We start from the raw sequence: 13,965 nt of genomic DNA, 5'->3' as shown, positions 1-13,965 counted from the left end.
CTATCTCTCTATCATCCTCGCGCTCTCTGACACACTCTATTTCTGTCTCCCTATCTCTCTATCATCCTCGCGCTCTCTGACACACTCTATTTCTGTCTCCCTATCTCTCTATCATCCTCGCGCTCTCTGACACACTCTATTTCTGTCTCCCTATCTCTCTATCATCCTCGCGCTCTCTGACACACTCTATTTCTGTCTCCCTATCTCTCTATCATCCTCGCGCTCTCTGACACACTCTATTTCTGTCTCCCTATCTCTCTATCATCCTCGCGCTCTCTGACACACTCTATTTCTGTCTCCCTATCTCTCTATCATCCTCGCGCTCTCTGACACACTCTATTTCTGTCTCCCTATCTCTCTATCATCCTCGCGCTCTCTGACACACTCTATTTCTGTCTCCCTATCTCTCTATCATCCTCGCGCTCTCTGACACACTCTATTTCTGTCTCCCTATCTCTCTATCATCCTCGCGCTCTCTGACACACTCTATTTCTGTCTCCCTATCTCTCTATCATCCTCGCGCTCTCTGACACACTCTATTTCTGTCTCCCTATCTCTCTATCATCCTCGCGCTCTCTGACACACTCTATTTCTGTCTCCCTATCTCTCTATCATCCTCGCGCTCTCTGACACACTCTATTTCTGTCTCCCTATCTCTCTATCATCCTCGCGCTCTCTGACACACTCTATTTCTGTCTCCCTATCTCTCTATCATCCTCGCGCTCTCTGACACACTCTATTTCTGTCTCCCTATCTCTCTATCATCCTCGCGCTCTCTGACACACTCTATTTCTGTCTCCCTATCTCTCTATCATCCTCGCGCTCTCTGACACACTCTATTTCTGTCTCCCTATCTCTCTATCATCCTCGCGCTCTCTGACACACTCTATTTCTGTCTCCCTATCTCTCTATCATCCTCGCGCTCTCTGACACACTCTATTTCTGTCTCCCTATCTCTCTATCATCCTCGCGCTCTCTGACACACTCTATTTCTGTCTCCCTATCTCTCTATCATCCTCGCGCTCTCTGACACACTCTACTTCTGTCTCCCTATCTCTCCATCATCCTCTCTCTCTCACACACGCTCTCCATTTCTTCGTCAAATTCCCCCTCTCAATATCTCTTCTTCCTCCATCTCTTTTGCATACACTCTCTCCATCTTTCTTACTATCTCTCCATCTCCTTCCCGGCTAATTGAGCTGTCAATCCATTTCCATCAGCCTGTGAGCTGACTGAAGGTACATGCCATCTGCAAATCAGCGTGCAATTCCTGTCGCGATAGGCCACGCCCTCAGGCCGAGTACCTCTGCATTGTTGAGGCGCCTGCTTTTTGACTATAACCTGGTGCATCCCACCCTGGCAATGCTTTTCTACAACATCTACCACTGGGGAGATGGTACAGATGCCTGAACACACGCACAGTTTCTACCCTACTGTTGTTAGAATACGGAATGGACTCACAAACTCTTAACATTCTCCTGTACCTCTGTTTTTGCCTCTGGGGTTAACCTAATATTGACTATATATGCTACTTAACTCTGCATTGCTCGCAAGGCAAAGCTTTTCACTGTGCCTTGGTACACGTGACAATAAATTCAATTCAATTCAACCCCTGTCCAACAGCAGCACCTCCACACCCTGGTTACCAGAATAATCATAAATCGAGCGATGACTTGTAGGGGGAGTCGGTGTTCTGTAACTATTTCGCTTCAAAATTGGTGTTTGCTGTTAGGAATAGTGATTTTCCACATGGCAGATTATTGGTGAGAGTGACACGCCGAGTACCGAGAGTGGGTTGAAATGGTTTCTCCGTATATTTCTGAGATCACTGTAGTTTTTTTTTCTGTCCAGGCGCTGGGGAGACAACGCGGAGGCGGCAGTGAATGATTTCCAGGTCACTCTGTAGGACCAAATGCTCAGGAGATGGAGAGAGCTCATATCAGACCCCCACCTGAGGGACCTGAGACCGTGCTCATCCCGTTCATACTTCACGGGTTCGGAATAGGAACTGAAATCAACTCGGAGAAAGTGAGGACTGCAGATGTTGGAGAGGCAGAGTTGAGGGAGTGGTGCTGGAAAAGCACAGCAGGTCAGGCAGTATCCGAGGAACAGGAGAGTCGACGTTTCGGGCTAAAGCCCTTCATCAGGAATGGTGATAGGACAGGAACTGAAAGCAAGGTTCTGAAAGATGGAGTGGGTTTGAAAGGATATTAAAATCAACGAGGTAAAAACAATGACTGCAGATGCTGGGAACCAGATTCTGGATTAGTGGGGCTGGAAGAGCACAGCAGTTCAGGCAGCGTCCGAGGAGCAGTAAAATCGACATTTCGAGCAAAAGGGCTTTTGGATGCTGCCTGAACTGCTGTGCTTTTCTAGCACCACGAATCCTTGAAAGAATATTAGTTTAGCAGAAACAGGCCAGCTGTCGCAGAGGCCAGGTCCCAGTGAAGAGGCGTTCCTGTAATTAGAGTCAGAGGATGGAGGCACTTCGGCCCGCCATGTCCAACCCGGTCATCGAGTTTCTAACTATTCTAATCCCATATTCCAGCACTTGGCCCATCGCATGAAAAACATTTAAATGTTTCTGCAATGTGATGAGGGTTTCTGCTTCTAAAGGCAGAGAGTACCAGATTCCCCACCTGTCTCTGTTTGTTTCCTCAAATCCCCTCTAAACCTGCTCGCGACTTGAAAACCGTGTCCCCTGGTTATCCACCCCATTGCTGGGGGGACGGGGAGATAAACCTTTTCGCGGTCTGCCCGTTGTACACCTGAATCAGTTCCCCTTCTCAAGCTTCTCTCCAAGTTAAACAGTGGCAACCATTCTTTGTGACTTTGTAAAACCTATGGAGGCTCCGTGACAAGTAGTTTTGATTTTCTGCCTGAGTTTCTGATTTTCTGAGATGTATAACGGTTTGCATTCAGAACAGGATCGCGGTATATCATTTACAGTATATTCGACCGAGAGTGTGTGTGTGCCTGGTATGTGAGTGTGTGGTGAAAATGTGTCGCTGGAAAAGCGCAGCAGGTCAGGCAGCATCCAGGGAACAGGAGAATCGACGTTTCGGGCATAAGCCCTTCTTCAGGAATCCTGAAGAAGGGCTTATGCCCGAAACGTCGATTCTCCTGTTCCCTGGATGCTGCCTGACCTGCTGCGCTTTTCCAGCAACACATTTTCAGCTCTGATCTCCAGCATCTGCAGCCCTCACTTTCTCCTGTGAGTGTGTGTGCCCGGTGTGTGTCCGGTGTGAGTGTGTTTGTGTGTGTGAGTGCGTGTATGTGTGTGTTAGCCCTTGGAAGATCTATTTGTCCAATCCCCTCATTTCCCCAACAAATATTTCTCCAATTCTCTCTTTATTCAAAACTGCTCTTGAAACGGTTTCCTGCGCCTCCAAATCACAGCACACTGTAAAAAAAAACTTCTCCAAATCACAGCACCACGTGTAAAAAAAAGTCCCCTGCCAACCACAGCACCCTGTGTTAAAACAAAATCTCCAAATCACAGCACGCTGTGTAAAAACATCATCTCCCCTGCGGGCTGTGGCTCCTCTGGGGCAGTTTCCAAATTTCAGCCAACTCCCAAATCTACTGTTGAACAAACTGCTCTAGTCAGGTTTCTGAAGAAGGGTCACAGGCCTCTTCACGGATGCTGTCGGACCTGTTGGGTTTCTCCAGCACTTTTTGTTTCGGACCCAAGGCACGTGGTTGATGAAAGTTGTGGAAAGTTAAAAGTCGCACAATCCCAGGTTATCGTCCAACAGGTATATCTGGAAGAACTAGCTTTCGGAGCGCTGCTTCCAAATAAACCTGTTGGACTATAACCTGGTGCTGGGTGAGTTTTTAACTTTGTCCACCCTAGTCCAGCACCGGCGTCTCCAAATCATGACGAACGTTCTGGAATCTGCTAACTGGATCGGCATCAATGCTAAACCTCCCCTGCTCCACCCCACCTACCCCATCCTCCCTCTTTCAAGCTCAAAGGCCGGTGTGCTGGTGATTAAAGTGTGGATTTTAGACGGGCGTCTTTTATCCGATACCCTGGTGCAAAGTACATCCCAGAGATGTAGCATTTCTGAGCTTTGGAGCAGTCATTCTTTGAACGTTAGGAATGGTGAAGCAACTTGAATACTGTCCCAGAGAGAGAGAGAGTGTGTGTGTGTGTGTGTGAGAGAGAGAGAGAGAGACTATGTGTGTGTGTGTGTGAGAGAGAGAGAGAGAGTGTGTGTGTGAAAGAGAGACAGTGTGTGTGAGAGAGAGAGGCGACCCACATTAAAGGAACGCCTCTCTATTGGACCCCCCGCAAATCTGGCAGCAATTACTTATATTTTTCCAGTTCAGTTCCACAATCACATCTCCCCCTCCCCCATCCCATCCCATCCCCGCTAGCCAATCCTTAAACTGAGGAGAATCCAGCAGCAATACATTTCCGACCTGAAGCCTGGGCTATTGTCTAACGGCGGAGCGCTGGCCCATTCACGGTTCCGCTTGGCTGCGTGTACGCAAGCGGAATGTTCGTCTCGTTTCCGATGACAAGTCGTAAGGACAACCGGAATAGACAGAACTAATATTCCTGTCACGTCCCCACTAACTGACAGAGAGTAGCCAACAAAACACCGCAGCGCGTTTTGAAAGCGGTCTCTTAAAGCTATGTAAGAAAATCACAGCTGGCGCTGTGGAGGATATTTGGTAATCAAATTGTCGGGCCTTCGAATGCCTGAGACATGTCACAGAGCTTAACGGCTGATCGATACGTGGGATGTGCAGAGAATTGAACACGTTACCTCCACCTTCCTGTTCCATCCTAGACCCCCCGCCAACCCATTTAAACTTTAAAGTCTATGGGGTTCAGTCTGGTCGGGACTCCCAACTCAAACTCCACACTCTCCGCCGCAGTGCACAGCCAACGTGAGTGGTACATGTCCGGGGGATGAGGGAATAGTCCCCGTCTGCCTGGACGTGTCAGTCCAGGATGACACGTGCTTACGGCGATGTTGCACTCCAGCTCCCACTCTGTTCGGACTGAACTGGGGACTTCCCTATTCTTCAAGTCGCCAGAAAAGGGCAAGGGGGCAGATTCGCAGGTTGGTTAACAACCTCCCCTGGCCAACCAGTCCTGAGGTGGGGCCTGAACTCAGGGCTCTTGGCTCAGAGGCAGAGACGCTGCTCCACAAGATCGCCTTCTTGAACACTCAGGAATATAACACCATCCAGGGACAAAGCAGCCCCACTTGATTGGTATCAGATCCACAACCATCCTCTCCCTCTCCCACCGACGCTCAGTAGCAGCAGTGTGTACCATCTACAAGATGCACTGCAGAAACTCACCAAGGTTCCCGAGACAGCACCTTCCAAACCCACGATTATTTCGAAGGGCAAGGGTAACAGATATATGGGAACACCACCCCCTGCAAGTTCCCCTCCAAACCACTCACCACCCTGACTTGGAAATACATCGCCGTTCCTGGGCCAACTCCCTCCCTAATAGCACCTACATCTCACCTGCTTTATAAGGCAGCTCACGATCACCTTCCCCAGGGCAATTGGGGATGTGCAATAAATGCTGGCTCAATAAAAGCCCACATCCCACGAACGGCAAAAAGGGACATTAAACCAGGGCCCCGTCTACCCTTCAAGGGTTTCCTAGAAGATCCCAAGGCCACGATTTTTTTTTTTAAATCTAAAGTTCGAGGCTGGATATATTGGTGAAGCAGATACATTGCATCGAACAAGGATAGTTTTGTTTTTAAATATAAAAATGCTTTATTATGAAACTAATATGTAGGAAAAAGACATCATAGGGACACGCTTTTGTCAGTTTGCAAAACAAAACAAAAACTCTTCATATATAAATATATATAGGACCAAAAACAGGGCCGAGAACAGATAGTTGTATTCCGCCGTTTAGCATGGAGACATGGTTCCGTTTGCTTCAGGCAGTGAAATCAGTTAGGTTCCGCTCCCAAACACGAGAATAAGACACTAGGTGAACTCTTCGGCAGGTCAGAGCAGGATGTGTCATCCACCAACCGAATCCCTGACATTCCAATTGGCAGAACGGCAACTCCCGGGTGAAGATGCAAAGGCAATGGTGCGGATATCACACTCTCCCTTAGCTGATGACCCGACACATATTTACAAAAAAAACGAGGTCGTGTACAAAACTCTATAAATCATCTCTCTTATATACAAAAATAGCTTAATATAATTCAGAACTGGTTAGCATAGATACAAATAGATTTTTTCTTGTAATTAAAAAAACTCAAGGCCTGAAGCATTCAATATTGAAAATATTATAAAAGTATTATTTAAAAAAACAGCTCTTTGATTGGGTAAAGCATTAAATGTGACAAAGAAAGAACCTCATCCATAACATGGTGCTGTTGGTCAGATTGAGAAGTCTGTGAGAGTTCTCGGAGTTGGTGTGAACTTGGCAGAGGGACAGTAGCTGGGAGCAGGCAGTGCTAACCGCTGGCGTCAGGTGATTGTTGCAGGTTGTCCAGTACAACGGAGGGGAGGGGGCAGAGGGAAGGGGGCGAGGGTGCCCCGGAACTCAGTGTGATTGCATCCACGGGGCGGCTTCGCCAATGAAGGCTCCTTGCCAGGGCAGGATGGGAGTCTTGTAAGGCCGCCACCTCCGGTCCCTGTTTCCCTGGGAATCCCCACCTTGCTTTACTGTTCCTCCTGACTGATTTGGAGAGGCGAGGCACGATGGTTGACGATGTCCACCACACAGGTACAGGATGGAAACACAGAAAATGCAGGAAAAATTCAGTAAGACTAGCAGAGGGAGACAGAGAGGGCTCACGTTTCTAATGCAATGTAACCCCTTCAGAACTGAAAAGGATGGAAGAATATTTTATCCTATACTTCTGACAGTTAGCTCTTTTAGACAGTTGACAGTTTATTCTGTCAAAAAGACATAAACATACTGTTTTTACCAACATCTTTCAGTTCTGAAGAAGCCAATCCAGACTTGAAACATTAACTCTCTCTCTCTCTCCACACTTGCTGGTGAGTTTCTCCAGCAGTTCTCGGGTTCTTTCAGATCTCCAGTGTCCACACTGCTTTCAGACAGAGAGATTCTTGTTTACAGAATAGCGACGGTGCAGATGGTGGCCATTCGGGCCATCGAGCCGGGGATACCAGCTCCCGGGACCCTGTACCTCCTCCATTCACGGGGGATTCGGGAACTACACCCTCCATACGCACCCCCACCATCTGCCACCTCACCTCGGGGTGTTTGGGTGGTGGGGGGGCGGGGGGGGGGGGGAAGAGAGGTGACAGTCACATCCAGGGCGGGCAGGGAGCGCAACCCAGGGCAGAAATGGTAGCACTCCCTCAAGTATCTTGAAGTGGAGAGGAATCTCGGGCGGTCCGGATGGCAGCGCCATTGAAGTCCATATCCGCTGCCCAGAGAGAATGATAGCGGGAGGGAGGGAGAGAAAGATGGGTAGAGGGAGGGAGAGAATGAGAGAGTGATACAGAGAGAGAGATAGAGGGAGAGAAAGAAGGAGAGAGATAGATGGAGAGAGAGAGATAGATGGAGAGAGAGATAGATGGAGAGAGTGAGACCACTCAAAACCAGCTGGCAAAGTCTAGGAGTTCCTGTTCCTCAGGACTCAGAGGCTCGCTGGATACCTCCTCGGAGGAGCAGGATGAGACCGGAGAGCTAGCGATGGAGTTGATCTCGGTGGAGAGAGTGGGGGAGAGCAGGCCGGCTTGGAAAACCGCGCTCACTGCATCGTGTTCATCCAGAAGTTGCTGTAACGCCCGGATATACTCCACCGCCGAGCGCAGCGTCTCCACCTTGCTCATCTTCTTGTTGGCGCTGCCGTTGGGGACATGCTCCCGGAGGGTGGCGAAGCCCAGGTTGACCAGCTTCACCCGGTTCCTCTCCCTCTCGTTCCGCCGGGCCACTGCTGCCGGCTGCTGCGGGGGGAGGCTGTAACCGAAGCCGCTGAAATTCAGGCGCCGCTTGCAGCGCAGTAACTCGGGAGAACAGGAGCGCTGCCTTTTCAGCTGCTGCTTGAACTTGCTGCTGGGGGACGGGCCGGCGCTGCCGGGTTGTTGTTGTTGCTGGGGACCGGAGGCCGGCTCCAGGCGGACCTCCTGCACATTCGGCGGAGCAGCGGCGTAAAGGCAGGCGGCCTGGAGGTAAGGTGGCTGACTGGTCAGTCTCTTTACGCTGCTCCCCATTCTGGGCATCAGGAGCTGCTGAGGCGCAGGGGAGAGTGCTGGAAGGGAGAGTGAGGGGAGGGTGAGTGATGGGGGGAGGCTGGGATGGGGGAAGGGGAGAATCCGCGGTGCAGACCGTGCAAACTCTGGCGGCCGTGCGCCCGACTCGTGGCGTTCGCGTGTTGCGCCGTGCGCCCTTTATCTTGACTCGAAGCGGCGTCTGTGCAGATAGGTCTCTCTCTCTCTCCCTGTGTGTGTATCTGCCTGTGCTTTGTGTTCGCTCCTGTTTGCTAAGCCCCCGCTCCCTGTCTCTCTCTCTCACACACACACTCCCCTCTGCTCAGAGCTGCACTGAAACCCCCCAACTCCTAGGCGCTGCCTTTTCAAACGGCAGGCTTGCGCCGCAGCTCCGCCCATGTGCCTGCTCTATCTCTCCCCACCTCCACCTCCGGGGCGTGCGCCGGACGCGTGCCGTCCCCAATCCCAGAATAAACAAGGAGCAGCGAATCTCCCTCATCGCCCGCCCAACCTGTCCCCCCGCCCCACTCCAACCTTCTCTAAACATCAGGATAGAGCTCACACCTCCCCCCTTCCCAACCCACCTCCCTCTCCGCTAACCACTCCACTCCAAACCTGCAAAGGGAAAAATACAGAGGTCCAGCGCAGTAAAATATGCTGGGTCCAGGCACAGCGACTAGCACATGCTCTCTCTCTCTCCCTCTCTCCCCCTTTCTCTTTCTCTCTCTGATGGCCTCGATGTTCTTTAGGGTAACCTGGAGATTGACCAGCGACTGGAAACTCGACTTTCATAATACAATTCTAATATTCCTCTTACTGTCTACTGGAGTTTAATATCCTGGATTGTCATGAACTGAAAGATGGTTTATACACGATGTGTGTATGGTATAACAAATTATAGGCATTATATTTAGTTTATTATGTATTCTGTAGCAGCAACACATAGATTATCGTAGTTGTATCAATACAATATCCCTTAGTGCAGCTTAAATGGTTGCCTAATTTAGTTTGCAGTGGTGTACATTACGCCGACAGTAGTTATATAGTTATGGTATGGATCAGTATATGTAGGCAAAAGTGGATTTGCATGTATCGTATGGAGCAGTAAATGTCACCCATAGTAGTTGCGTATTTATGGTATAGGGCAATATGCACCTTACATTGGGGCATGTTTGATACTTGTGAATGTATGATATGGAACAGTATGTATTGTTTATAGTAGTTCTTGATATTGAGAATACATATGGTAGCTTGTGTATGTATAGTATGGCATGGCATGATGAGGAAGTGCCGGTGTTGGACTGGGGTGGACAATGTCAGAAGTCACAGGTCACCAGGTTATAGTCCAACAGGTTCATTTGAAATCAGATTTCAGGGACTGTAACCTGGAGTCATGAGACTTCTGACTGTGTATGGTATGGAGCAGTGTATATATCGTTTATCTGAGTTGTGTTTGTATGGTGTGGAGCAGTGTATATATAGTTTGTAAGCAGTTTATGTGGCTGCTGTTAAGTGCAATGTTCCCATCACCCCCTCCTCCCCAACCTCTCCCCCCCCCCCCCCATAGGAAGGTGATCAGATCGACATCTCAGTAACTGACCATGAAATAACTTACTGTTTGTGACCTGAAGTGTTGGACAGTTTCTGAAGTTTTAAAGTTCCAACATCCCTCCTTCACCTCCACTCTACCTGCAACCCCCAACCCCCACTCCATGCCGACACGGATTTCACCGAAACTTGACATATGGAGGAAAATGGAATGGCGTAGGATTGATGGGCTTCAGATCTGTTTCACAAGTCGGCGCAATTTAGAGGGCCGAAGGGCTGTGCTGTAATGTTCTATGTTCTATTTGGCAACTAACGTCACTTTCGCCAAACAGCAACACCATCCGCCCCCCCCCGCCTCCTTTTTACCCAGTTCCTCCGGCGAGAGAGGGGGAGAGCAATTAGCCTCATCTTTAATGACCGGACCTTACGAAAACGTCTCTCAAAGTGCAGCTCAACTGTCGCTTCATTCTCTCACAGTCCAACAATCCGGTCGCTTTTCAGACACGTGCTTCCCCCCCTTCTCCCCACCCCCGCATGAAAATTACATTCTTTCACCCACGAGAGAAGGCAGAGAAAGCACCTCAATTAAGGGACCCTCTCCCACCCCCCTTCCCTTTTGTCCTCCCTGCTGGTCACGTAGCACTCAACACTGGAGTAGGTTCTCAACTTCCCAGTCGCCTGCGTTTCATTCAAAAGCCATTTTCTTTTGTTGTAGCTCGTAATTGTTGGTCCTTTACTCTCTCCCCAGCCACTACCTCCGCCCGCCCCTCGCTCCACCCCAGCCCCCATGACGACGCCAACCTCAACAAAATAACTACTTTCCACGGCTTGTCAAGCGGCTTCTGAAACCTAATTGGTGCTTTGTGAAGCCTCATTGGAAATGATAAGGAAGAGTTTCAATATTGGAGTGGGTTCTCCGGGTAATGCTTAACAAGCGAAGGGGTAACCGAGCCGTCTGAATGCACTTCTGTTACTGGGATCTATTTCAAATCCATTAAACCGACCGGGAAACAAAAAGAGTCGGTTATTAGCAAGGTTTGCTTTAAATAGAAAGTTGAAAAGTTAAGGAAAACAGATTCAGGGATGGCCCACCAACAGCACCGTCTCTAATATTAATATTCTCCATAGTCTGCATAAAATCTAACATTGTTAATGTTGCTGAATGGTTCAAATCCCACACCAGCTGAGGCTACCTTGAAGGATTCTCCTTCTCAACTTCTCCCATCGCCTGAGGTACGGTGACGATCTGGTTAAAGCACCACCAGTCACCTCTCTAGCGAGAGAATAGCGCTCTGGTCCTGTAAGGACGATTGTGATTTTACCTTCTACTTACCCAATGTGTCTGGACATTTCAGCCCAGGGATGAATTGGTAAATTCTGATGAGGGGATTCAGAAACTGAACACTGTTGAACGTGGCTCTAGTGACACTGGCATCCAAACTGGCCTCGCCAATTCAAACTATCTACTTCAACACTAAGTTGAGGTAGTTCAAAACTAGTAGGCATATATTTAAGTTGAGAGGAGAGAGATTTAAACCAGACATTGGGCGGTGGGGGCAAATATTTTACACAGATAGTGGTTCGCATGTGGAATGAACTTCCTGAAGAAGTGGTGGACATGGGTACAAAAACAACGTTGGAAAGGTTTGGAGGGATACGGGTCAGGAGCAGGCAGGTGGGAGTAGTTTAGGTTGGGAACATGGTCAGCATGGACTGGTTGGATTGAAGGGTCTGTTTTCGTGCTGTATGACTCTGTGACTTTCTGTTTGATGAATTGGTCAACAGTTGATAGCAGAACCCTTTTGTTTACGTATAAGATTCTGTTGTAGTTGAATAGACATTGAGTCGAGATGTGTGTGCATTTCTTTTAAGAAGTGAGGTAGTTGTGGAGTTTACAGCCACATTCTTATTGTCAGTTATAGGGTCTACGTCAGTTTATCACCTTCCAGAGGTGAGTGCAGGTGGGGAATAGGCACATTGTGGCATTTAAGGGGTCGCACATTTAAGACAGAGATGTAGAGGAATTCCTTCTCTGAGAGAGTAGTAAAGCCGTGAAATTCCTTATCACAGAGAGCTGTCGAGCAGCGGAAACAGGCTCCTTGACACCCAGTAAATGACTTTGTGTGGAGCCCATTTGCTGGAAGCCCTCCATGGTCAATGTGAATAGGTCACAATGCCCTTAGGGAGGGCATTCCAGGATATTGATCCAGCAACACTGAAGGATCAGTGATATATTTCTCAGTCAGGATGATGTGTGGCTTGGAGGGAACCTGCAGCAGGTGGTGTTTCCATGGAACTGCTGTCCTTCTAGATGGAGTTATTCATTGGTTTGGACAGTGCTGTCTAAGCAATCTTGGTGAATTTCTGCAGTGTATCTTCTATCTGTTGCTCTTGAGTGTCAGTGGTGGAGCGAGTGAATATTTGTGGATGTGGTGCCAATCAATGGGCTGCTTTGTCCTGGATGGTGTCAAGCTTCTTAAGTGTTGTTGGAGCTGCACCCATCCAAGACAAAGCCATTTCAGTGTCTGATTTTCCCTTTGTTCTCAAACATGATCTGGATGCCACTGGCTAGGGCAGCATTTGTTGCTCTTGAACTAATCAAATTGACTCTTGAGGCCAGTTAGGTTTATAGTTAAAGTGAAACACATTGCTGCGGCCCTGGAATCACATGGCCAGACCAGCTAAGGATGGCTTCATTCATTCCCCTGAAGGACTTTAGGGAACCCAATGTGTTTTTGTGACAACTGACAGTGGATAGTGCCGCAGGATGTTGTTGGTTACAGAGAGACAGATAAAATGCAGAGCTGGGCTGAGAAGTGGCAAATGGAGTTTAGTGCGGAAAAGTGTGGGGCAGTTCACCTTGGAAGAAGTAACAGGAATGTAGACTACTGGGCTAATGGTAAAATTCTTGGCAGTGTAGATGAACAGAGAGATCTCGGTGCCCTGGTGCACAAATCCCTGAAAGATGATACCCAGGTTGATAGAGTTATTAAGAAGGCATATGGTACATTGGCGTTTATTGTTAGGGAGATTGAGTTTCAGAGCCATGAGGTCATTCTTCAGCTGTACGAGACACTGGTAAGGCCGCACCTGGAGTATTGCATACGGTTCTGGTCATCACATTACAGGAAGGATGTGGAACGTTGGAAAGGGTTCAGAGGAGATTTACCAGGATGTTGCCTGGTACGGAAGGAAGATCTTAGAAGGAAAGGCTGAGGGAACTGAGGCTGTTTTCATTGGAGAGAAGAAGGTTGAGAGGTGACTAAATCGAGGAGTATAAGATAATCAGAGGGTTAGATAGGGTGGACAGAGAGCCTTTTTCCTCAGATGGTGACGGTTAACACGAGGGGGCATAGCTGTAAACTAGGGATGATTGATTTCGGACAGATGTTAGCTGCAGTTTCTTTACTCAGAGAGTAGTCGGGGCCTGGAATGGCCTGCCTGCAACAGTAGTAGACTCGCTGACGTTAAGGACATTTAAATGAGCATTGGACACACATATGGATAATAATGGAATGGTGTAGGTTAGTTGGGCATCAGATTATATTCACAGGTCAGTGCAACATCGAGGGCTGAAGGGCTGTAACTTTCTAACTTCCATGTTCTATGTAACATGGTTATCATTAGGCCAGCTTTTAACTCAATGTTTTATTCAATTTATGTTTCAATGCCATAATAACATTCAAAATCATAACCTGGAGTACTAGATTGTGAGCCCTGTGATATTGCCACTGAATTACCAGCTTCACTTAGGAGCTACTGTCCACGTTCACATTTCACCAAGAAATGTGCTGCCAACGCCCATACCAAGGGATGTGCTGCTAATGCCCACACCAAGGGATGTGCTGGTAACGCCCATACCAAGGGATGTGCTGCTAACGCCCGCACAAAGGGATGTGCTGGTAACACCTGCTCCAAGAGATGTGCTGCCAACACCTATACCAAGGGATGTGCTGCTAACGCCTATACCAAGGGATGTGCTGCTAACGCCCGCACCAAGGGATGTGCTGCCAATGCCCATACCAAGGGATGTGCTGCCAACACCTATACCAAGGGATGTGCTGCCAACACCTATACCAAGGGATGTGCTGCTAATGCCCATACCAAGGGATGTGCTGCCAACACCTATACCAAGGGATGTGCTGCTAATGCCCACACCAAGGGATGTGCTGGTAACGCCCATACCAAGGGATGTGCTGCTAACGCCCATACCAAGGGATGTGCTGC

General features: G+C 48.7%; 1 protein-coding gene across 1 annotated transcript; it reads right to left on the bottom strand.

The window, feature by feature from the left end:
- Positions 1–7,534: 7,534 nt before the first annotated feature.
- ascl1a (achaete-scute family bHLH transcription factor 1a) lies at positions 7,535–8,537 on the bottom strand. Its single transcript, XM_043708860.1, has one exon. It carries the CDS (start codon positions 8,200–8,202, stop codon positions 7,573–7,575), a length of 630 nt encoding a protein of 209 aa, XP_043564795.1. The 5' UTR covers positions 8,203–8,537; the 3' UTR covers positions 7,535–7,572.
- Between the last annotated feature and the right edge of the window lie 5,428 nt (positions 8,538–13,965).

This window comes from Chiloscyllium plagiosum, chromosome 19, assembly GCF_004010195.1.
Source record: "Chiloscyllium plagiosum isolate BGI_BamShark_2017 chromosome 19, ASM401019v2, whole genome shotgun sequence".
NCBI lineage: Eukaryota > Metazoa > Chordata > Chondrichthyes > Orectolobiformes > Hemiscylliidae > Chiloscyllium > Chiloscyllium plagiosum.
The sequence above is the reverse complement of the archived record's forward strand: the minus strand, read 5'-3'. Positions and strand labels throughout refer to the sequence as shown.

What these genes read in the sequence shown, in the direction of transcription:
- ascl1a (XM_043708860.1), bottom strand. Translation starts at nt 8,202, where the DNA reads ATGCCCAGAATGGGGAGCAGCGTAAAGAGACTGACCAGTCAGCCACCT.